We start from the raw sequence: 24,665 nt of genomic DNA on the forward strand, positions 1-24,665 counted from the left end.
TTCACAATATGGTCTCACATTGCCAGTGGAGAAATGTGCTTTCCTTGATTAACGTTCGTATGTGTAGAAAAACTCCATACGAGCATTATATGGAGTTTTCATTTGTTACAATTATTCCACCCCTCTGTTACAATCATTCCGATATCATTGTTCATTTCGTATGATTTAATTATTTTAAATAGTATCAGATTCGTTTACGATAATTGAAATGGGTAAAGACTACTAAATAAAATTTCATCGCGGCAGGTCATAAGCAAAAAAAAGACAATTACATTTATACTGACTCTCACCTACAGCACGAGAAAATCATTGAGACGGAGAAGGCCATATCCCTTTACGCACCGTGACGTAGCAAAACCCTCTCAGTGTGTGACGCGGCCAAGTCTCTCGCGCCACGTGACGTGGAAGGTCTCTCTCGCGATCAGGCGGAGCTGCTGCGGATGTCGTTGTTTTGGCTGAGAGAGCGACAGAGTGAGATAGTGAGAGTGAGAGAGAGAGACGCTTGTCACCGAACATCTCTGGGTGCCTCGGACGTTTTCGTGCTGGTCGCCGTCCCCATCCATTGCCGAAGAGGCACTGCGAGTCTCTCCCGGGGAGAGCATCGCACAGAGATCCGCTGATGGAGGACTTTGATGAAATCTACGAGGAGGAAGAGGACGAGGACAGGGCCGCGGAAGAGCAACTGCTTAAGTACACTCCGGACCCAGTTGTGGTGCGCGGATCCGGCCACGTCACTGTGTAAGGAGCCTGTCCGGGTGTCAAGGATTAAAGAACCGTGTGTTCCCCAGACAACTGATCAGTTTACCTGCAATGTGAGGCTGAGAAGTGTGTCTGTGGGCAATCTGGGGGTGTACACGCACGACAGAGAGCTATCGAGTTTCCTCGCTGCAGTTACAGGCCGTGTTTCCGACTACTGCACTCTAGGGTGGGGGCGGGGAGGCCATAAGAAAGAACATATATTTTCATTAACAGGACAAATTAAAACAGGTTCAAACTTTTCGCGTAATTTCAAGTCACTGTGTTGTTCTACTTGCATTTTCATCCCTGCGTGGGGTATGTTGCCCGATTGTTGTGGTTCCGTGTCGCAGGCTGACTCGCTGTAGACAGGAAGTTCGTGCTGGTGGAAGTGCCCTGGAAAGCTTTTTAGATCTTACGTTTCGGGATTTCGGTAGAAGCGAAAAGTCTTTGCTACTTTCTGCGATTACTGTTGGTTAAATAATGAAAATATGGCTATTGCACCGTTAACAGACATTCAGTTAAAAAGCTTAGTTTTAATTTTACAACTTCGTTTCAGGAAAACTACACAGGATGGTAAGAGCTTGGCTTGAAGGGTTTTAGAATCGTCCAATGCCAATTTTCAGCGTCTGCGAAATGATTATTGCGATTAATGAAAATGATGCGAAGTGAAATCTCTTACAAAGAGCGGTACTAACTGTGATTAAATCGTCAGGTTAAGAGCGGTACTAACTGTGATTAAACCGTCAGGTTAAGAGCGGTACTAACTGTGATTAAACCCTCAAGTTAAGACCGGTACTGTTTACTCTTCACAGGTTTGGACTGAGCAACAAGTTTGAGTCAGAGTTTCCTTCCTCGCTCACAGGAAAGGTAAGTGGTGATTATTCACCTGACATTGTGGTGGCTGTACAGCTTTCATACTGAGGGATAAGTGGTATGGAGCTTTCACACTGAGTGATGAGTGTTGTATTAGAGCTTTAACAGTGAGGGATAAGTGTTGTAGAACTTTCTCAGTGAGCGATGAGTGTTGTATTAGAGCTTTCACACTGAGAGATGAGTGTTGTAGAAATTTCTCTGTGAGCGATGAGTGTTGTATTAGAGCTTTCACAGTGAGGGATAAGTGGTATAGAGCTTTCACACTGAGTGCTGAGTGTTGTAGAGCTTTCACAGTGAGGGATGAGTGGTATAGAGCTTTCACACTGAAGGATGAGTGTTGTAGAACTTTCACACTGAGGGATGAGTAGTATAGAGCTTTCACGCTAAGGGATGAGTGTTGTAGAGCTTTCACACTGAGTGATGAGTGTTGTAGAGCTTTCACACTGAGGGATGAGTGTTGTGTTAGAGCTTTCACACTGAGTGATGAGTGGTATAGAGCTTTCACACTGAGTGATGAGTGGTATACTGATTTCACGCTGAGTGATGAGTGTTGTAGAGATTTCACAGTGAGTGATGAGTGTTGTATTAGAGCTTTCACACTAAGGGATGAGTGTTGTAGAGCTTTCACAGTGAGGGATGAGTGTTTTAGAGCTTTTACACTGAGTGATGAGTGTTGTAGAGCTTTCACACTGAGGGATGAGTGTTGTATTAGAGCTTTTACACTGAGTGATGAGTGTTTTAGAGCTTTCACACTAAGGGATGAGTGTTGTAGAGCTTTCACAGTGAGGGATGAGTGGTATAGAGCTTTCTCAGTGAGTGATAAGTGTTGTACTAGGGCCTTTACATTGGGATATGAGCTGTAGGTGTTTGTCCTTGTCTCTAGGTGGCACCAGAGGAGTTCAAGGCCAGTATCAGCAGGGTGAATGGGTGTCTGAAGAAGACACTGCCTGTAAATGTGCGCTGGCTGCTGTGTGGCTGTTTATGCTGCTGCTGCACCCTGGGATTCAGCCTGTGGCCTGTTATCTGCCTCAGCAAGCGAGTAAGGATACTCCAGTGCTGCTGAGCCTACACTACACTACACTGCACTAGCACTACACTGCATGCATTACACTACACGGCACTGCACTGCACTACATTACACGGCACTGCACTACACTGTGCTGCACTAGCACTGCCCTACATTACACAGCAACACTCATCTCTCACACTTCATGACACTGTCTGTATACCTTGTTTACGTACACACAGCTCTCTAAAACATCTGCCTCTGTAAAATACTAATGTGTCTTATTTGTAGACGCGGCGGTCTGTGGAGAAGTTGCTAGAGTGGGAGAATAATAGACTATACCACAAGGTCAGTACTGCAGGTGCCTGTCAGTTTGGATGTGATGCTCCTGTGATCGGGGTGCCTGTCAGTTTGGATGTGATACTCCTGTGATCGGGGTGCCTGTCAGTTTGGATGTGATACTCCTGTGATCGGGGTGCCTGTCAGTTTGGATGTGATGCTCCTGTGATCGGGGTGCCTGTCAGTTTGGATGTGATGCTCCTGTGATCGGGGTGCTTGTCAGTTTGGATGTGATTCTCCTGTGATTGGGGTGCCTGTCAGTTTGGATGTGATGCTCCTGTGATCGGGGTGCCTGTCAGTTTGGATGTGATGCTCCTGTGATAAAGACATGCTAATTTTCAGGTGTTCTTCTCCCCCCTAGCTCTGCCTGCACTGGAGACTGAACACGCGGAAATGTGAAACCAATAACATGATGGAATATGTGAGTGTATTAGCCAATAGCATGATGATGTGTGTGGGTGGATTAGCAAAATGCATGATGATGTATGTGAGTGTATTAGCCAATAGCATGATGATGTGTGTGGGTGGATTAACAAAATGCATGATGATGTATGTGAGTGTATTAGCCAATAGCATGATGATGTGTGTGGGTGGATTAACAAAATGCATGATGATGTATGTGAGTGTATTAGCCAATAGCATGATGTGTGTGGGTGGATTAACAAAATGCATGATGATGTATGTGAGTGTATTAGCCAATAGCATGATGATGTGTGTGGGTGGATTAACAAAATGCATGATGATGTATGTGAGTGTATTAGCCAATAGCATGATGTGTGTGGGTGGATTAACAAAATGCATGATGATGTATGTGAGTGTATTAGCCAACAGCATGATGGTGTATTTTGGTGTATTAGTCAATAGCATAATGGTGTATGTGGGTGGATTAGCCAATAGCATGATGTATGTGAGCGTATTAGCCAATAGCATGTTGGTGTATGTTAGTGTGTTAGCCAATAGTATGATGGAATAATTGAAGCATTAGCCAAACTTGTGCTGGTTTCTGCTTGTAATCACAGCAGTCCCTAATAGTGACCAAAACTACACCTGCACATTATCTCCTGTGACTCACCCTCTTCAACTCTACTAACTCTGTGACTCACCCCCTCCAACTCCATTAACTCTGTGACTCACCCCCTCCAACTCCATTAACTCTGTGACTCACCCTCTTCAACTCCATTAACTCTGTGACTCACCCCCTCCAACTCCATTAACTCTGTGACTCACCCTCTCCAACTCCATTAACTCTGTGACTCACCTTCTCTAACTCCATTAACATCCCAGTCTGGCTCATTAACGCTGACTCACCCTCTGGCTCAGTACCTGTTCTGAGACTCACTGTTCTGTGACTCTGTTGCCTTCTCTCTCCCACTTCAGGTCATCCTGATAGAGTTCCTACCCAAGAGCCCGATATTCCGGCCAGACTAGCCCCACCAGTCAGTCTGCAGGGTGTCCTCCCGCATGGTGCCTTACTCTGGGACTGTCTCCGTGTGGAGCTGAACACTACAGACAGGGCCTACTGAGGGCCTCTCAGAGACGGCTGTCCGTTCATCCTGTGGAGCATGGCCTTCTTACTGCGCTGGTCACAGACTCCTCTGTTTAAGATCCCTGCAGGACATTTGCAGGCTCACTGCATCTCTGCAGAGGCAGGAGAGAACCTGGGTCAGCTGTCTGTCTGCTGTCTGTCTCTAAGGGCACGTGGACATTGATGGGGATATTTGTGCATTCTGTGTGTGTGTGTATGTGTGTGTGAGAGAGTGTAGCTGAAGAGAAGCTCAGTGGCATAATGATATTATGCACATGGGCTTTGGACTCCTGACTGGGTTCTCCGTGTGAAGGTTCTACTCTGCTGGGTTCCGCTTGTGAAAGTTCTACTCAGCTAGAATCTCCTTGTGAAGGTTCTACTCAACTGGATTCTCCTAATGGGGGTTCTACTCAGCTGGGTTCTCTTCGTGAGGGTTCTGCTCAGTAATCTTCACGTCTGCAGGACTTCAGAGACGCCAGTCTGGGAGGCCAGGCGAAGTACTGTGTGAAAACAGACTGCATTATGGGACATCTATTCTGTTTGTTGTCAGTAGGTTACTGTATGTGCATTATTGACTTACTAATTTTATTAAAATAATTTGTCTCTAAGTCAACAAGTTTATTTGGTTTAAGAAATTCCTTGCAGGTGTCCCAAACTTAAGACAAGAACCGAAATCTTATTGGTGAAATTCAAACCCAGTGTGTATAATATCCTTGCACTGGATATGAATTCAGTGAAGGTTTTATATATAATGAGTACAAATACTGAATATAGTATATATAGTTGCAGGAAGAAATTTGTGAACACTTTGGAATTAACTGGATTTCTGCATTAACTATTCATTAAATATGGTCTGATCTTCATCTAAGTCACAATAATACATTCTTCTTAAACTAATAACACACAATCAGTTGCATTTTTCATGTCTTTATTGAACACATTGTCTGAACATTCACAGTTCCGAATGGAAAAAGTATGTGTACCCTTGTATCTAGTAACTGGTAGAACCTCTAGTAGCAATAACCACCAACAAATATTTTCTAAAGCTGCTGATCAGACTGTTTAGGAGTCATTTTAGACCATTCCTCCTTACAAAACTGCTTCAGTTCATTGATATTTCCTGGATTTCTGGCACGGACAGTCCTCTTCAGGTCATGCCACACCATCTCCATTGGGTTAAGGTCTGGACTCTGACTTGGCCATTCCAAAACATGAATTTTCTTCTGTTCAAACCATTCTGTTTTTGATTTACTCATGTGTTTTGGGTCATTGTCTTGTGGCATCACCCAACTTCTATTAAGCTTCAGACTGCCACCCTGACATTCTCCTGTAAAATTTCTTAATATAATTTTGAATCCTTCATTCCCTCAGTGACTGCAAGCTGTTCAGGCCCTGAGGCAGCAAAGCAGCCCCAAACCATGATGCTCCCTCCACCATGCTTCACAGTTTGGATGAGGTTTTGGTGTTGGTGAACAGTGCTTTTTCCCTCCAAATGTAGTGTTGGGCATTTCTGCTAAAATGTTAAACTTTTGTCTCATCTATCCATAGAACATTGTCCCAGGAACATCCAGGTGGGCTTTTGCAAACTTTAGATGTGCAGCAATGTTTTATTGGAGGGCAGTTGTTTCCTCTGTGGTGTCCTCCCATGAATACCATTCTTGTTTAGTGGTTTTCTTATAGTGGTCACATGAACAGAGACTTTAGCAAGTTCAAGAGATTTCTGCAGGTCCTTTACTGTTACCATAGCGTTCTTTTTGACCTGTTTCAGAATTGCATGCTGCACTCTTGCTATGATCTTTTCAGGATGTCCATCCTAGGGAGAGTAGCCAGTCTCAATTTGTAGACAGCTTGTGTGATTGTGGATTGATGCACACCCAGGCCTTTAGAAATGCTTTTGTAGCCTTTTCCAGCTTTACGCATCTCTACAATTCTTCTAAAGTCCTCTGAAAATGGTTTCGTTCAGGGCATGAATCACACGAACAGAGGTTCCTTGAGAAGAGCAGACTGTGTGTGTGTATATATATATATATATACACACACAAGGTGTGGCTATTAAATAATGAGACTAATGCTGTAATTCAATTTTAATGAAGAAAACTGGCATTTCAATTCCTTTCCCCTTCAATATATTCCCCTTTTGCAACTACACACCGCTGCATTCTGGTCTTCCACTGTTCAAAGCAGTGCAGTGCATCTTCTTCCGTTAGTCGTCTCGGAAGCTCCATCGTTTTCTTCTTCACTTCTGGAACAGACTCGAAATGGGTTCCCTTGGATGCAGACTTGATTTTAGGGAAAAGAAAAAAGTTGCATGGTGCTAGATCAGGTGAATACGGAGGGTGGTCAAGTACTTTTCCCTAAAATCAAGTCTGCACCCAAGGGAACCTGTTTCGAGTCTGTTCCAGAAGAAGAAGAAAACGACAAAGCTTCTGAGACAACTAATGGAAGAAGACCTACTGCACTGCTTTGATCAGTGGAAGACCAGATTGCAGCGGTGTGTAATTGCAGAAGGGGAAAGGAATTGAAATGTAAGTTTTCTTCATTAAAATTGAATTACAGCATTAGTCTCATTATTTAATAGCCACACCTCATATATACAGTCCCCTCCAAAAATATTGGAACAGCAAGGCCAATTCCTTTGTTTTTGTAATACACTGAATACATTTGGGGTTGAGATAATAAGATGAACATGAGACAAGAGTTCAGAATTTCAGATTTTATTTCCTGGTATTTACACCTAGATGTGTTAAACTACTTAGAACATAGCACCTTTGGTGACCACCCAATTTTTAGGAGAGCAAAAGTATTGGAACAGAGAGTATTTAAGTAAATGAAAGCAAATAACACTTAACATTTGGTAGCATATCTCTTGCTTGCAATAACTGCATCAAGCCTGTGACCCATTGACATCACCAAACTGTTGCATTTTTCTTTTGTGATGTTTTTCCAGGCTTTTACTGCAGCCTCTTTCAGTTGTTGTTTGTTTCGGGGGGTTTTTCCCTTCAATCTCCTCTTCAGGAGGTGAAATGCAAGCTCAGTTGGGTTAAGGTCTGGTGATTGACTTGGCCAGTCTAAAACCTTCCACTTTTTCTCCCTAATGAAATCCTTTGTTGTGTTGGCAGTGTGTTTTGGGTCATTGTCTTGCTGCATGATGAAGTTCCTTCCAATTAGTTTGGACGCATTTCTCCGTAAGTTGGCAGACAGAATGTTTTTGTAGACTTCTGAATTCATCCTGCCGCTACCATCATGAGTTACATCATCAATGAAGATTAGTGAGCCCACTCCAGAAGCAGCCATGCAAGCCCAAGCCATGACACTTCCTCCACCGTGCTTCTCAGATGAGCTTATATGTTTTGGATCATGAGCAGATCCCTTCTTTCTCCACACTTTGGCCTTTCCATAACTTTGGTAGAGGTTAATCTTGGTCTCATCAGTCCATAAAACTTTGTTCCAGAACTTTTGTGGCTCATCTCTGTACTTCTTTGCAAACTGTAATCTCGTCTTCCGATTCTTACTACTGATGAGTGGTTTGCATCTTGTGGTATAGCCTCTATATTGCTGCTCTCTAAGTCTTCTTCAAACAGTTGATTGAGATACCTTCACCCCTGTCCTGTGGAGATTGTTTGTGATGTCACTGACTGATATTTTGAGGTTTTTCTTCACAGCTTTCACAATGTTTCTGTCATCAACTGCTGTTGTTTTCCTTGGTCGACATGTTTGATATCTGTTGCTCAGTACGCCAGCGGTTTCTTTCTTTTTCAGGACATTCCAAGTTGCCGTACAAGCTATCCCCAATGCTTGTGTTATGTCTCTGATCGATTTCCCCTCTTTTCTAAGCTTGCTTTTCTCCCAAAGACAGCTCTCTGGTCTTCATGTTAGTTTATCTTTTATAACACAAATGCAGTTTTCACAGGCAAAACCGAAGGCTAAAACCAAGAGTAGACATTCAGAACTATTTATTGTTTAACCAATCAATCTAACAGGACACATCTGGGCAACAAGAAACACCTGTCAGTCACGTTCCAATACTTTTGCTCACCTAAAAATTGGGTTGTCTGATACAAAAGGTGATATGTTCAAAGTTGTTTAACAAATCTAGATAAAAATACCAGGAAATAAAAGCTGAAATTCAGATCTGTCATCTCATGTACATCTTTTGACCTCAAACTCAATTGTCTTCAGTGTATAGCAAAAACAAAGGAATTGACCTTGCTGTTCCAATACTTTTGGAGGGGACTGTATATATATATATATATATATATATATGTATATATATATATACTAAAGTTGACTGATCAGAAATTTCCATAAATATCCACACGCACGCGGATATACACCTGTACCTGACAGCAAATGTGTCCGTATGTTATTTAGTTCCCATTGGAACTAGACCATGGAGTAAGTGTTTTATTCTTCCAGATTGGATCACATTGTGTAGTAATAATAAAATATTCTGAAATGGTGAAATACCACTTCCACTGACCAGGTAAGAACAGCATTGAAAAATATAACTTTAGACAAGAATGCAACTTTAGCCTACAAATTTCATAAGATTACCCCTTTCCCACTGTAGACCTGGAATCAGGCTGCCTCAAAATACCTTCCCCACTGTACAGCAGAACCAGGCTGACTCATTATAGCCCTTTCCCACTGTAGAGCTGAACCAGGCTGACTCAGTAAGTAGGCGGTATACTTTGTAAGAATTAGAATTTTTTGAGCAAAAAGACGCAACGAGAACTAAAGAACAAAAAGACACGGTGTTGTGTGTTCATACAGTGCAGTGTGCGACGGCCTCCAGGGAGAACTTTTAGAAAATGTCTTTCTTGTTTTCCGACCTCCCCCTCTCAGCTATTGGTCCAAATATCACATGGTTGGTTACATCACGGTTGAAAGTTCAGAGGGCAGACTTCACGTGCTAATGTACGGAGAGTCAACGCCAATTTCTCTTCTGTAGAGATGGGAATTCTGTGAGTTCCCGCATGTTTGATGAATGGTGCTACTCGTTTCAGCAAGTCATCAAAACGCCTAACACACATTCGGAAATAAGAGAAGTGGACCTCCTCGTCTAAACTCCGCATTTGCCAAACGTACAGACAAAACTCTCCATTGTCCGTCAAACTTTGATTTAGAGGGCGAACGTACCATCTCCTTCGCCTTTTCTTCTTCTCTTGCATAGCTAGATAAACTAAAACGACATAGCTCAGGAGGTAAGACCGATTGTCTGGCAGTCGGAGGGTTGCCGGTTCAAACCCCACCCTGGGCATGTCGAAGTGTCCTTGAGCAAGACACCTAACCCCTAACCCCTAACTGCTCTGGCGAATGAGAGGCATCAATTGTAAAGCGCTTTGGATAAAAGCGCTATATAAATGCAGTCCATTTACCATTTACCAAAACTAAAGCCACTTTAAACTCCTCTGTCTCTGTTGCACTTGTGCTTCTATCACCGACGCCATTGTTGTTTTGTGTTGTGATCTCGCATAGCCCTTCTTCATACATCCATGGCGTAGCCGTGAGACGGAGGTCTGGGTGAGACTCCAGCCCTGAATAATAGCTGCCTCGTAATTATTCTGTGCCCCCCAGCGGTGTGGAGTGACATTAAACGGTGCGGTGTTCTCACTGAGTATACCGACAACAGTGTTCGTGGACATGTTCGCCGGTGGTGCTCAATCCTGAAGTTCTTTGTTCTTACTGAATATACCGCCAGCTTTATAGCCCTTTCCCACTGCAGAGCATCCATCCATCCATCCATCCATCCATTATCTATACCTGCTTATCCTGGGCAGTCATGGGGAGTGCTGGAGCCGACCCCAGCGTGCATTGGGTGAGAGAGGAATACACCCCGGACAAGCCGCCAATCCATCACAGGACAGCTGGAATCAGACTGGTTCGATATCCTTCTTTTCCACTGTAGAGCTGAACCAGGCTGGCTCGATATCCCTCTTTCCCACCGTAGAGCTGAAAATAGGCTGGCTTACCCATAGAAACAGTTCCAATCATATTACACACGTAATTCTTTATCAAAAAGCTATTTTTATTGAACAAATTAACATCTTCAGTTGGTGCTTAATTCGCTTGGTAGATGGGAGTAGTGAGGAGGTTCAGGTAGGTGGGGTCACTCCATGGCCCCGCCCTCTGCGCTCTCCTGATTGGCCGCATGGTCCTCGCTGGCCTCTTTGCCTTCCTTGCTCCTCTTGCTCTTCTTGTGCTTGTGGCGGCGGTGGGCGTCGCCCTCCTCACTGTCGTGCCGTCGCCTACTGCTGCTGCTACAGACAGAGGATACACACGTGTGTGTGTGTAGTATCAGTGTGTGTGTGTGTGTGTGTAGTATCAGTGTGTGTTTCTGTGAGTGTGTGTGTGTGTATCTGTATGTGTGTGTGTAGTATCTGTTTGTGTGTGTGTGTAGTATCAGTGTGTGTGTGTGTAGTATCTGTGAGTGTGAGTATGTACCTGTATGTGTGTGTATGTCTGTAGTATCTGTGTGTGTGTGTGTGTGTGTGTGTAGTATCTGTGTGTGTGTGTGTCTGTGTGTGTGTGTGTGTGTGTAGTATCTGTGAGTGTGTGTATGTATCTATATGTGTGTGTATGTCTGTAGTATCTGTATGTGTGTGTATGTCTGTAGTATCAGTGTGTGTGTGTGTGTGTCTGTAGTATCTGTGTGTGTGTGTGTGTGTTTGTGTCTGTAGTATCTGTGTGTGTGTGTGTGTGTGTGTGTAGTATCTGTGTGTGTGTGTGTAGTATCTGTGTGTGTGTGTAGTATCTGTGTGTGTGTGTGTGAGTGTGAGTGTGTAGTATCTGTGTGTGTGTGTGAGTGTGTGTGTGTGTGTGTGTGTGTGTGTAGTATCTGTGTGTGTGTGTGAGTGTGAGTGTGTGTGTGTAGTATCTGTGTGTGTGTGTGAGTGTGTGTGTGTGTACACGCGTGTGTACCTGCGGGAGGACTTGTGTCGCCCCTCCTCTTTGTCTCTGTGTCTCCTCTCTCGATGACGCTCCTCCTTCTCCCTGCTGGTGCGATAGCCTCTCTCCCTCTCTGCATACTCTCTATACCGATACCGCTCCTCATCACTGCAAACACACACACACACACGCTCAGATATTACACACACTCACACTCACTCACTCACACACACACGTGCTCAGACTACACTCACAAACAGGGTTCATACACTTTTTCACCAATGATTTTCAATGACTTTTCCATGACTTCTCCACAACCTTTAACTGAATTTCCATGACCAAAACAAATGACTTTATCCCAGCGGGACGATTTAAAATTATTTATTGTAACACTAATTAGGTCTGCATCTGAAACATATGGTGCCTCCCTAAAACAAATAAACACCAGACAGACACACTTAGATACATTCTCTCATATTTTAATTCGAATAGTTCAACATTTTCGTCAATGTCTCAAACAGGGCTCGAAATAGCGACCATTTTGGTCGCATATGCTCCCGAAATTTAATCTTTGCGACCTCGAAATATAATTGGGAGCATTTGTGCGAGTGCAAATAATTGTTCTGGTGCGACCTTTTTTTTTTTCTTTTTTCAGTCGAACGTCTCTGTACATTCGCTAGTTAGTACACTCAGTAGGTCCCTTGTGAGCTGACGGTGACCCTTCTAACCAATCGTGAGCTTGACATTCTTACCTTTAATGCTGATTTTAAATTGGTTAATATTAGCCTTCAATCACTCCCTTTCGCTGCACTCCACTGTCACGCGACACAGAGAGCTAACGCGTTAACTAATGTTACCTGAAGACAAAAGTTTATGTTCAATCTATTAGCGTTATCAAAAAGCTGAAAAGTTGAAGCGAACGATTACGGCATTTTTTTTGAAACGTTAACGTAGTGTTTTGTGTAGCGACCCGGTTGAAACAGCTAATTAATCCGATGCAGTTTACTGGCGGTTGATTTAATTAGCGGTATTAATGTGACTAGAAGCGCTTTGTCGTTTGAAAGCATAACACGCAATTCCTTGAAGAGTCATTACATTCATTTGGCAGACGCTTTTATCCAAAGCGACGTACAAAAGTGCATTTTCATGATCGTAGACAACTGCTGAACACGGGTTCAGTAAGGTACAATTACTTATTTTGTACAGCTATTTCCAGCCGAGAACAATGAACACTATCCTGGTCTAACATCTGCAAAGCCAAACTAGGCAGAAGAATAAGCTACAGTATTAGGACAAATACAATTTACCAAGAAGGGATGGGGCAACATGTAACAAGTGACAGGAAAAAGGGTTTTTTTTTATTTTTTTTTAGGCGTGACAGTTTAACTGTTAGGCTACTTGTAAACCGTACTGTTATATTGTCGTTTTTTATCAATAAAAAATCTATTGCATATATTGTTGGTGCTCCTTACATTTTGGTGGGTGCTCCTAACTTTTTGAAGTTGGGAGCACCAGTGCTACGAAGTAAAAAAGTTAATTTCGAGCCCTGATATATTATTGAAGCTGCACTTCCCTGGCATATTGTCGGGACAGTAGGGCCTACGTTTACTAACTGCTACATTAGCAGATGCGTGCCTGTTGGGCGTGCCTGTAAACAGACTGAGCCAGACCGAATCAACTTCTCACACCACCAAAATACCACGAAGGTTACGTGCCAATTTACGTTTTATTACTATACATACTATTTTTATGATTGGATTAATTAGTTATTATATTTGATTCAACTTTAGCTGTGCTTCCATTACTTTTCAAAAAATATTATTTTCCATAACTTTTCCAGGGCCTGGAAATTGCATTTTAAATTTCAATGACTTTTCCAGGTTTTTCATGACCGTACGAACCCTGCACAAAATACGCACACACGCTCGAAGACTACACACTACACATGCACGCACACAGCGCTCAGACACACACACAGCTTTATACCTGTTATAGGCCAGAGAGGCGGGGCTGTGGTCACAGCTTTATACCTGTTATAGGCCAGAGAGGCGGGGCTGTGGTCACAGCTTTATACCTGTTATAGGCCAGAGAGGCGGGGCTGTGGTCACAGCTTTATACCTGTTATAGGCCAGAGAGGCGGGGCTGTGGTCACAGCTTTATACCTGTTATAGGCCAGAGAGGCGGGGCTGTGGTCACAGCTTTATACCTGTTATAGGCCAGAGAGGCGGGGCTGTGGTCGCGATCTCTCTCGCGGTCATGGCCCCGCTCCCGTGGTCGCTCCCGTTCCCGGTCCTTCTCCCGTTCCCGCTCTTTCTCCCGCTCCCGCTCCTTCTCCCGCCGAGGGTAGTAATCCCATGACTTAGAGCTGTCCATCAAACTGGGCCAGGATGACACCGTCCCTGTCAGTGGGGGAGGGTATCCACCTAGCAGACAGACATGCATGTTTAGCTAGACAGGAAAGCACACCCTCAGTATTAGGGTGCTGTTAGTGCACTGCTTTGTGGTGGCTAGGTTCTTTCTAGGTAGTTGCTAGGGTGTTACTAGGTGGTTACAAGAAGGTTTCTAGGGTCTTACAAGGTGGTTGGCTAGGATCTTACTAATTTGATGCTAGGGTTTTACTCCGGTTGCTAGGGTCTTAGGTGGTTGCTAAAGTGTTACCAAGAGATTGCTCAGGTATTACCAGGGACAGTAAAAACACCTCAGTGCAGTGCCCCCTACCTGTGGAGAAGGGGTACGGCGGTACAGCACGGCCATCATATCCACCAGGATGCCCACTAGAAGAAAGCAAATTACATCACATTCGGTTATCCAGAGACGCACAATGAGTTCACACAAAAGGTCCCTGGAACAGCTACAGAACACAGGCCCGATATAATTCTCATTAAGTATCAGCTATGCATATCCATGAACATCACATTTACTTCATGCAGTAAGCATTGGCTTTCCATGACTTAAGTCATGGAAAGTTATGGAAAGTCAAGTCAGGCATGATTACAAGAGATAATAAAGAGCTACAACATCAAGATGGCGATGCAGGTGCAACAAGTGCTAGATGAAGATATAGCATGAATGTGCTAGAAGATCGAGATACAAGAATACAGGTGATATAAGACAGTGATCGACGATTGGAAGTAACCCTGTAGAGGAGCAGTGTTAGAGTTAGTCCAGGAACAGTCTGAAGAGATGTGTCTTCAGACTATGGCAGAAAATGGGCAGTGACCAAGTGGTTCATAGAGGAATAGGCACATTTTGGATGGAAAGAAGAACCAAAAGCAGACAAAATATTTGTTGGTAAAATTGACTGGCAGAAGAAAATGCAACATCTGTTTATCATATCATGGAAATACCAGCTGTGGTCCAACTTCAAAGGCACGTATATTTCATGCTAGGGATGGAACATTTTACGATTTTCATCACAAAATGACAAGTCGATCTGATCCATCAAATACTCGACTGCACAAGTCTGCTTAAAGGTGGGTGAGTGGGTAAGTGAGTGGGTGAATGGGTGAGTGGGTGAGTGGGTGAGTGAGTGTGGGCAGATTGGTGAGTAAGTGATTGATTGAGTGAGTGGGTGAGTGAGTGATTGAATGAGTGAGTGGATGAGAGTGTGAGTTACAGTTCTCATGAAGGGGTTGAGTAACCTACCTGTCCAAAGTGGGGATGAGAGAGGGAGGGGGACCACCAGGAGGTGGGGGGAAACCTAGAACACAAATTCACCCAAATTTACCCAAGACCCCCAAACATACCCACATTTACACAAATTCACCCAAATTTACCCAGGACCCCAAAGCATACCCACATTTACACAAATTCACCCAAGACTCCCAAACATACCCACACTTACACAAATTCACCCAAGACTCCCAAACATTGCCACATTTACACAAATTCACACATATTATTAGGTATTAATATGACTAATATTTAATAGTTGTATAATATTAAGTGTTATACAACTGCTCTCAGACCAGTACTTCACATTGCTTCAAACAAAACATCCTCAGTACAACAGTCAAACCACTAGCACCACCCTCCTGAAGAACCAGACTTAATTTAACAAGACCCTCGCTTGTAAACATTGCTGTTAATCATCATCTTTGTTTTATTTGCAGTACATGCTTTATGAATCTGATGACTCCGGTTGTGTAACTGGGATAACTGCTTTATGAATCTGATGACTCCGGTTGTGTAACTGGGATAACTGCTGTATGAATCTGATGACTCCGGTTGTGTAACTGGGATAACTGCTGTATGAATCTGATGACTCGGGTTGTGTAACTAGGATAACTGCTTTATGAAGATAATGACTTGGGTTGTGTAACTGGGATAACTGCTTTATGAAGATAATGACTCGGGTTGTGTAACTGGGATAACTGCTTTATGAAGATAATGACTCGGGTTGTGTAACTGGGATAACTGCTTTATGAATCTGATGACTCGGGTTGTGTAACTGGGATAACTGTTGTATGAAGATGATGACTCGGGTTGTGTAACTGGGATAACAGGAAGTCACGTGGCTGGGGGTTATCAACCCCTTCCAGGCGAAGTGCTGAAGTCCATGTGCGAAAAAGAGAAAATGGTGGCCCTACCGATATGCTCACAATGAAATATATAAAAATATTACAAAAGACATTTACAGGCTGTCGGAATGTGACAAGGTTAACTTACCTGGCGGGGGTACAGTGATGGGTATCCCTGGAAAACAGAAACCCATCAAGTGTCAGTCAAACAGGGAGCATGCAGAACCTATCTTTTGTATTGCCTTTGCTACCTATACCTATGGACGCTATAGCGTTAGCTAAGCTAGCAGAGATGTTACTCTACAATCTCAAACCTACATCCGACAAAAATGCAGGATTTCAAACAATGATCCACTGGTCCTTCACTAATTACCTGTTAAAAAGTTATTAAATACATGTAGCTAGTTTAGGTAGATAATGTCAAAAGGACGTTCAATTTTCTTTCTATTTTCTTCAAAAAACCATGAGTGGTTGATGTACTTTTTTCCAGCGCAGAGCATACTTTGTAATGAAAGAGAGATTCATCACTTACTTGGTGGGGGGATGAGTGGAGGGGCGGAGCTGACATTTGGGGGTGGGGGTAGGAAAGGGGGAGGGGGAATGTTGGGGGGGAGTGGCCCAGGGGGGAAGAAAGGTGGCATCTTGGCAGGTGTCTCAGCATCTGAAGAAGAGTGCTCCGATATCACCTGGGAAAAATAAGATGTATATGCATGTGAGCGAGTGAGTGGAAAACCTCTGTGTGAGTGTGTGTGTGTGCGCGTGTATTTTCACCTGAATGTTGTTCCCCTCAATGTTGTGACGACGTCTTCCCTCCACACGACTGATGGTGGCAGTCTGTCCCCCAATCACGTCTATGGAGCCAGTCACCTTACTGCAACACACGCACACCCTGAGATGCAATGCACCTATCACACATACACCCCCTCTCTCTCACACACTCATTCAAACACCCCCCTCTCTCTCCCTCTCACACACTCACGCTCTCTCTCTCTCAAACACACCCCTCCCTCCCTCTCTCTCTCTCTCACACACACACACACACACTCATCCTCTCTCTCGCTCTCTCTCTCAAACACACCCCTCTCTCTCTCACACACACACCTCCCTCTCTCTCTCTCTCTCCCCCTCAGAAAACTGATGGTCCCCAGCAGCAGCACTCTCACGGGCAAGGCCCACACTCACTTACGTATAGAAAGACACGTCCTGAGCAGGAGCACCCCCTGCTGCCCACTGAGGGGGAGAAATCCTATGAGCGGCAAGCAAGAAAACAGGGAGACAGCAGCATAGAGTTACCGAGAAACAAGGTCCAAGAGTCTGCCATAGTCAGACAGTGTTAATGTGCCCGTGCTACAGTCAGACACAGTGCAAGTGTAACTGTGCTACAGTCAGACACAGTTAGTGTAACTACTACAGTCAGACACAGTTAGTGTAACTACTACAGTCAGACACAGTGTTAGTGTAACTGTGCTACAGGCAGACACAGTGTAAGAGTAACTGTGCTATAGGCAGCCACAGTGTTTGTGTAACTGCTACAGTGAGACAGTGTTAGTGTAACTGTGCTACAGTCAGACGCAGTGTCAGTGTAACTGTGTTACAGTCAGATGCAGTGTTAGTGTTACTGTGCTACAGTCAGTCAGCGTTAGCCTGAATATGTTACAGTCAGAATTAGTGTCAATACACTACAGTCAGTGTTAGAGTTGATACGCTACAGTCAGTGTGTGACAGAACTACAGTCAAAAGCATCAGAGTGAACGCTGTTCTGAATGACTGCAGGAGGTACGTGGGCATGCCCTTACCTTGATGTGGATAGCGCAGATTTGTAGAGGTTGCTTGGGGAGGTGAAGTCAGGTTTAGGTTGGTGGGGGGGTAAGCTGATGTCCTTTTCACTGTTTCCGGTCCTGCCCTGCTGAACCTTGGGGGTGACAGGACAGGGTGAGAGAACATGGTGAGACCAAACACACAGCAAGCTCCACCCCCTACCAACCCCCTTCCCCCCGCCAGGTATTTACCGTGATCTTGCTGGCTACCGAGGCAACGGTGAGCACCTCCAGGCCCATTCGGAGCCGCTTCTGCTTCTCACAGTAGGTCTTCCACGTGTCCTCATTAAAGCCATAATTGAAGTAATCCGAGAGATCCGCACCTGAACAGCACACAGAGAACCGCCTCAACACACAGAGCACCACCTCAACGCACTGAGAACCGCCTCAACACACAGAGAACCGCCTCAACGCACAGAGAACCGCCTCAACGCACAGTGAAGCACCTCAACACACAGAGAAGCGCCTCAACACACAGGACACCGCCTCAACACACAGAGAACCGCCTCAACACACAGAGAACCGCCTCAACACACAGGGCACCGCCTCAACACACAGGGCACCGCCTCAACGCACTGAGAACCGCCTCAACACACAGGTCACCACCTCAACACACAGGTCACCGCCTCAACACACAGGGCACCGCCTCAACACACAGGGCACCGCCTCAACACACAGGGCACCGCCTCAACGCACTGAGAACCGCCTCAACGCACAGAGAACCGCCTCAACGCACAGAGAACCGCCTCAACACACAGGACACCGCCTCAACACACTGAGAACCGCCTCAACGCACAGAGAACCGCCTCAACGCACAGTGAAGCACCTCAACACACAGAGAAGCGCCTCAACACACAGGACACCGCCTCAACACACAGGGAACCGCCTCAACACACAGCGCACCGCCTCAACACACAGGGCACCGCCTCAACACACAGGGCACCGCCTCAACACACAGAGAACCGCCTCAACACACAGAGAACCGCCTCAACACACACAGAACCGCCTCAACACACACAGAACCGCCTCAACACACACAGAACCGCCTCAACACACAGAGCACCACCTCAACACACTGAGAACCGCCTCAACACACAGAGCACCACCTCAACACACAGAAAACCGCCTCAACACACAGAGAACCGCCTCAACACACAGAGAACCACCTCAACACACAGAAAACCGCCTCAACACACAGAGCACCACCTCAACACACAGAAAACCACCTCAACACACAGAGCACCACCTCAACACACAGGGCACCACCTCAACACACAGAGAACCACCTCAACACACAGGGCACCACTTAACGTCCTGGTGACTCAACTACCCCCTGCTCGAGACCCTGAGCATCTCTCTCCCTGGTGATTGGGGGTCCTGCGTTAATGAGCTGCTGATGCCCGACTGATCCACCTGCCTGTGGCCCTACATAAGCCCTGTGGCCCTACATAAGCCCTGGGCCCCTACATAAGCCCTGGGCACCTACATAAGTCCTGGGCCCATACATAAGCCCTGTGGCCCTACATAAACCCTGCTTCAGACAAACAGTTGAATTATCATCAGCTATCAGACTTCTGTGGCCTACCTTTAAAACAGACTGTGTTTGTGGCCTGGGTCCACCTTTGATACAGACTGTGTTTGTGGCCTGGGTCCACCTTTGATACAGACTGTGTTTGTGGCCTGGGTCCACCTTTGATACAGACTGTGTTTGTGGCCTGGGTCCACCTTTGATACAGACTGTGTTTGTGGCCTGGGTCCACCTTTGATACAGACTGTGTTTGTGGCCTGGGTCCACCTTTGATACAGACTGTGTTTGGCGTGTGTACCTTTGATACAGACTGTGTTTGGCGTGTGTACCTTTGATACAGACTGTGTTTGTGGCCTGGGTCCACCTTTGATACAGACTGTATTTGGCGTGTGTACCTTTGATACAGACTATGTTTGTGGCCTGGGTCCACCTTTGATACAGACTGTGTTTGTGGCCTGGGTCCACCTTTGATACAGACCCTTTGCACCTTACAGCGAGGCTTTGGTTGGAGTAGAAATCCTGGGGAAAACTCACCTATTTGTTTTCCACAGGAGAAGAATAACTACTGGTTTTAGATCAGGGTAATAGTGTAGCTCCTACTTAAGTTCTTTTTATGCAATTTGTGATTTCCGTGGTCCATTTTGATGTGTCTTTCAGTTCGTAATAATTGTTTCGGCTATATTCAGGGGTTTTCCAACACCTTGTTTTGAGGCCTCCTGTGTGTTATGTCCACACAACTGTTCTCTGGGATAATATAACGCAGGTGGAATTTGGGACATAACAACCATCTGAACACAATCACATACAGAATACCAGCTCCACACACACACACACACACACACACACACACACATGCACACTTACACGCACACACACCTGAACACAATCATACACAGATTTACACCTGAACACACACAACAGCATCTGCAAACAATCACATGCAGAGAACACTGCAACTCTCTGATATTTAACCCTCTGGAGTCGATGAGTGCGCCGGCGCACTCAAAATGCACCCGTTACTATTATATTAATACCGTCAGAACGGAAGATCGTGTGGCTACCAGCAAATGAAAGTAGACACTCTAAGCTTTCAAATGATGCCAGGAGGCAGTCTCTAGCCCAATCACAGCCCGATCTATAGCTGTGGAAAGGACCATGAAAGTTTACAATTGATGTGGATAAGCTACATTCATTCGTTTTGCTTTTAGCCCCCTCCTATCGCTTTGTTTACAACTCTGATTGGGATGTTACTTCCTGCAGACGATATCCGTAAGTAACCCAAGATGAATGACACCTCAAGCAGCCAATGGAAAAGCAGAAAAGTTATTTATACCGTTATTTATATCAAAATCAAAACCGTATCACACCTGTAGCAGAGATGAACTTGACCGAGTGTGACTGACCAAATGGTAGACTACGTAAATTTGAACGAAAGCAGAGACATAGAAAGAAAACAATATTAGAAATATCAGATTAGATATTTGACAGAATATTAGAAAAGGAGGGATTTTCTAATGCTTCTGAGGGATTCGATTCTGCAGAGCGATGAAGAGGGGCATTCCTGCTCGGATGGAGAAAGCTGGTACACGGATGAAGAAACTGATTCCATCGAAGGAACAGATCCAGTTGAGGATCGAAGTACATTATAATTATAAACTCTGTTTATTCAGACCCCTGCTCAGGATAAGCAGGTATAGATAATGGATGGATGGATGTTTATTCAGACGCAACGTAATTTGCTGTGTAATTTGCAGTTTTACGAATTATGCAGTGTCGGGGAGAATGCAGCATTATGTTGTTGTGTTGAATTCCGAAAATTCCCTATCGTGGAAAACTGGAGGGACTGTTTATTATCGCAACTGTATATTTTATTCAAAATGTGGCTTGTGTGTGTGTCTGTACCGGAGTGAGAGAGATGGGAGGAGGGGCTAACTGTCGCTGAAACTAAAGACTGCCTTTAGTTATTTAGCAGTGTGGGCCACTAAATAGCTAAATGGTTCTTTTTAGATACACGTGAACTATTTATTTGTGTGTTTGTTTATTTAATTGCAAATTTGCTTGTTTATTTACTTTAGTGTAAGTTTTGTAAACATTCTGTGAATTACATTCACACTTCTAATGAGAGTTTATATCCATTTATGTCAGTTCAGAGGATGAAGAGACCCCATCCAAAACAGCACACAGAGGCAGAGCGAGGACAAGGCCCAACACATTCTCTTAAAAAAACACAAACTGGTGCATGCAAGCGCACACGGACACGCACGCACGCATATACACACGCACGCACGCGCACACACACGCGCACTCACACACACATATACACACGCGCGCACACACACAGACACACGCACACACACACACACACGCACACATGCACTCACGCGCACACGGACACATGCACGCATATACACACGCACACGCACACATGCACTCGCGCACACACGGACACATGCACACACACGCAAGCATATACACACGCACGCACGCACACACACACACACACACACACACACACACACACACACACACACACACACACACACACACACACACACACACACACACACACACACACACACACACACACACACACACACACACACACACACACACACACACATGCACTCACACACACACGGACACATGCACACACAGCTACCCCTCGTCTCTCATTACCTGGCTTCCTCCAGGGTTTTTCCTCGAAGGAGTCCAGGTCCACTTCCAGCACAGGGACCCCATTAATGCTCCCCGGGGCCTCCAGATCCACACCCTTCAGCTTGGTACCCACTGCAAGAGGAGAGACACATACTGAAAAACCTACTGAGGAGAGCTCACACATAAAACCCCCACCTGCCCCCACTAGCAGGGGTAACTCCTGAGGAGAGCTCACACATAAAACTCCCACCTGCCCCCACTAGCAGGGGTAACTCCTGCCCATTAGAGCCCAGCAGATCCACATGTTTTGATTGCGTGTGTCTTGAGTATGTGCACTGTGTGTCAAGTAATTGCGTGTTCAATGTATTCAGCGATTGTGTGTTGAGCGATAGTGTGTTGAGTGATTGTCTGTTCAGTTTGCTGAGCGATTGTGTGTTCAGTGGTTGTGTGTTCAGTGTGTTGAGCGATTGTGTGTTCAGTGATTGTGTGTTCAGTGTGTAGAGCGAGTTCATGGCTGACCTGATCCATAAGCTCTTCCCGCTGTCTTTATATTGAGATTGACTGGCGTGGCTCCATACGCCCTACACAAGGACAAGAAACACAGTATGAACAACAGCAAACTGAGGCTCCACTTGTGTGGAAATACACTGTGTGTGTGTGTGTGTGTGCGTAATACTCACGCATACTGTGGTGCTCCAGTCTTAATATCTCCAATTGTAACACGGACATCATCTTCATCATCATCACTGTCACTCTCACTGTCCTCATTCTCCTCAGCAGTGTCCTACACACACACACACCACATTTAAGCTACACTTGTGCACCTGAAGTACCTTTCTCAAGGGTACAACTGTAGCACCTCAATGAACCCACAATCTGAGCAACTACCGCAGTCCTATAACCACAGGCACACACATCACACCGAACACACAGCATGTATGCAAGCGAACAGGGCACACTGAGCACACATCTGACACACTGGCAGTCAGCACAGGGTGCAAACCAGCACAGGTAACCCCCACAGCAGAGAACAACCTGCTTGGCAACACCGTTTCCCGTGGCTTCCTCCGGGACTGGGAGTGGGGCCGGCGCACTGTGGGAACAAACACACAAAATGCGTGAGTCCCGCTAAACACAGAGCCACACAGCAACACTGAGCACACAGAAGACATCACCTGACAGCGGCGGACAGCTTAGCCGCCTCTTCCTCATCTTCCTCCTCCTTGTTCTCGTTTTCATCTGTCAGAAAAGTAATTCCACATTTCACAACCTCACAGCCCGTCGGTACAAGTCACCGATTCATCCCGTACATGGGGCGCTTAAATGTATGCCATCTCGGAACTGTGGCGAAGCCTCAGCCGATTTAACACCGGCAGATAACGTTAACAATAATCGCAATCTCACTTGAAGGCTCGAAATTCATCTTATTTCACTTGTGTTACTCTAAATGAAACCTACGCCACCTTTAACGAGCAACCTGGATTAAATATAAGTAAACACAACTGAAATGTCTATGCGAAGTTGGGTAGGCGGTTTACGAGGCTGGGGCTAGAAAGCCAACTTACCAAACGCAAAATAACGTTAGCTAGTCTACCTAAACGGTAGCATTGTAGCGCTAACTGTAAGCGAGGACTTCGGCCCGTTTTTTTACCTCCGTACAGCCATTCCTCCTCCTCGTCTCCGGCGCTCACGTCGGGCGTAGCGTTCGTCGTTTTCTCCGCTTCTTCAGCGGACATGTTTACGAAAGAAGACGTAATCTCTTAAATAATGATATTTGCTTGTTAGCAAGCTAACTTACCTTGCACTTACGATACGGATATTGTGACGAAGTAGCTGCAATTTTCTAACTAGCTGCCTAGCTGCGCTAACCCTAAGATTTGACCCGGAAGTAAAACCAGTCTGTAGCCGAAGCGGGAGAGGTTTTTTTTATTGGTTTTTCTTGTTGTCATTCAGGGGCGATGGGCGTGAGTCTTCTTTAACGCTGCGCGGCTTGTGCGTTTCGGGCTGAGATACAGTGATATATGAAGAAAAACACGTTTTCAGCGTACACAAATGGCAAGTTATTCACACGTTCAAAGCACTGTCTGTAAGTCATTAATTCAAACTTGCAAAATCTAGGCCTGCCATTTAAAGTACTGATATTAAGATTGGGCTAAATTACAAGAAACAATATTGGCTATCTTAGCTCACACAAACGAAACAGCTGTATTCCAAAGCAATGTTACCCAGTGTTTCCTCAATTATTTAAAGCAACTTGGCCCTGTGTTTTTTCATCTTACTGTCTGTCTGAAGAGAATATGGTCAACGTGGTGGAAAACAGGATATACCTGCCATCCCAATAAGTATGCTTTATGCAGGACCAACTGAAGCCATGTCAGTCAGTAACCAATGATGATGAAGGTAACATATGTTGAGTACACATGTTATAATGCAACTTGCAAGTCAGTGGAGAACCATGTCAGCAAATTATAGTCTGTTTAATTAAATTATACTCAACTTTTAACCTGGAAGCCCCATTGGGACCAAGGTCTCTTTTTCAAGGAAGGATCAAACATTTAATGCATTAGAAAATTTGTGAACACTGCATACATTAGATTACACAATGAACAAGTAAATATGATAATCAAATTATATATTTAATTGCAACACATGCAGTCCCATGTGCACAGATCTTTTATTAAGCTGCAGAAAGCACTGTAATAGATTAGACTGTCCAAATGCAACGTGTCAGGGTTCGTTCCACATAAATATTATGTTGTACATTGTCAGGAAAGTT

General features: G+C 45.0%; 2 protein-coding genes across 2 annotated transcripts; one reads left to right on the top strand and one right to left on the bottom strand.

Moving 5' to 3' along the window:
* Positions 1 to 390: 390 nt before the first annotated feature.
* Positions 391 to 5,344, top strand: chic2 (cysteine-rich hydrophobic domain 2). The gene is made up of 6 exons (XM_035419958.1): positions 391 to 738; positions 1,551 to 1,605; positions 2,495 to 2,650; positions 2,909 to 2,965; positions 3,318 to 3,377; positions 4,334 to 5,344. The coding sequence occupies exons 1-6, from the start codon at positions 620 to 622 to the stop codon at positions 4,382 to 4,384; spliced, it is 498 nt and encodes a 165-aa protein (XP_035275849.1). The 5' UTR covers positions 391 to 619; the 3' UTR covers positions 4,385 to 5,344.
* A 5,144-nt stretch (positions 5,345 to 10,488) lies between these two features.
* fip1l1b (FIP1 like 1b (S. cerevisiae)) lies at positions 10,489 to 23,787 on the bottom strand. The gene is made up of 17 exons (XM_035420043.1): positions 23,541 to 23,787; positions 23,065 to 23,128; positions 22,925 to 22,982; positions 22,570 to 22,673; positions 22,409 to 22,470; positions 21,911 to 22,021; positions 17,899 to 18,029; positions 17,686 to 17,801; positions 17,076 to 17,135; positions 16,661 to 16,760; positions 16,422 to 16,575; positions 16,038 to 16,064; positions 15,015 to 15,069; positions 14,088 to 14,143; positions 13,576 to 13,792; positions 11,403 to 11,537; positions 10,489 to 10,741 (listed from the first exon to the last, which is right to left on the bottom strand). The coding sequence occupies exons 1-17, from the start codon at positions 23,623 to 23,625 to the stop codon at positions 10,591 to 10,593; spliced, it is 1,686 nt and encodes a 561-aa protein (XP_035275934.1). The 5' UTR covers positions 23,626 to 23,787; the 3' UTR covers positions 10,489 to 10,590.
* Between the last annotated feature and the right edge of the window lie 878 nt (positions 23,788 to 24,665).

The sequence above is a fragment of the Anguilla anguilla genome, chromosome 5 (genome assembly GCF_013347855.1).
Source record: "Anguilla anguilla isolate fAngAng1 chromosome 5, fAngAng1.pri, whole genome shotgun sequence".
NCBI lineage: Eukaryota > Metazoa > Chordata > Actinopteri > Anguilliformes > Anguillidae > Anguilla > Anguilla anguilla.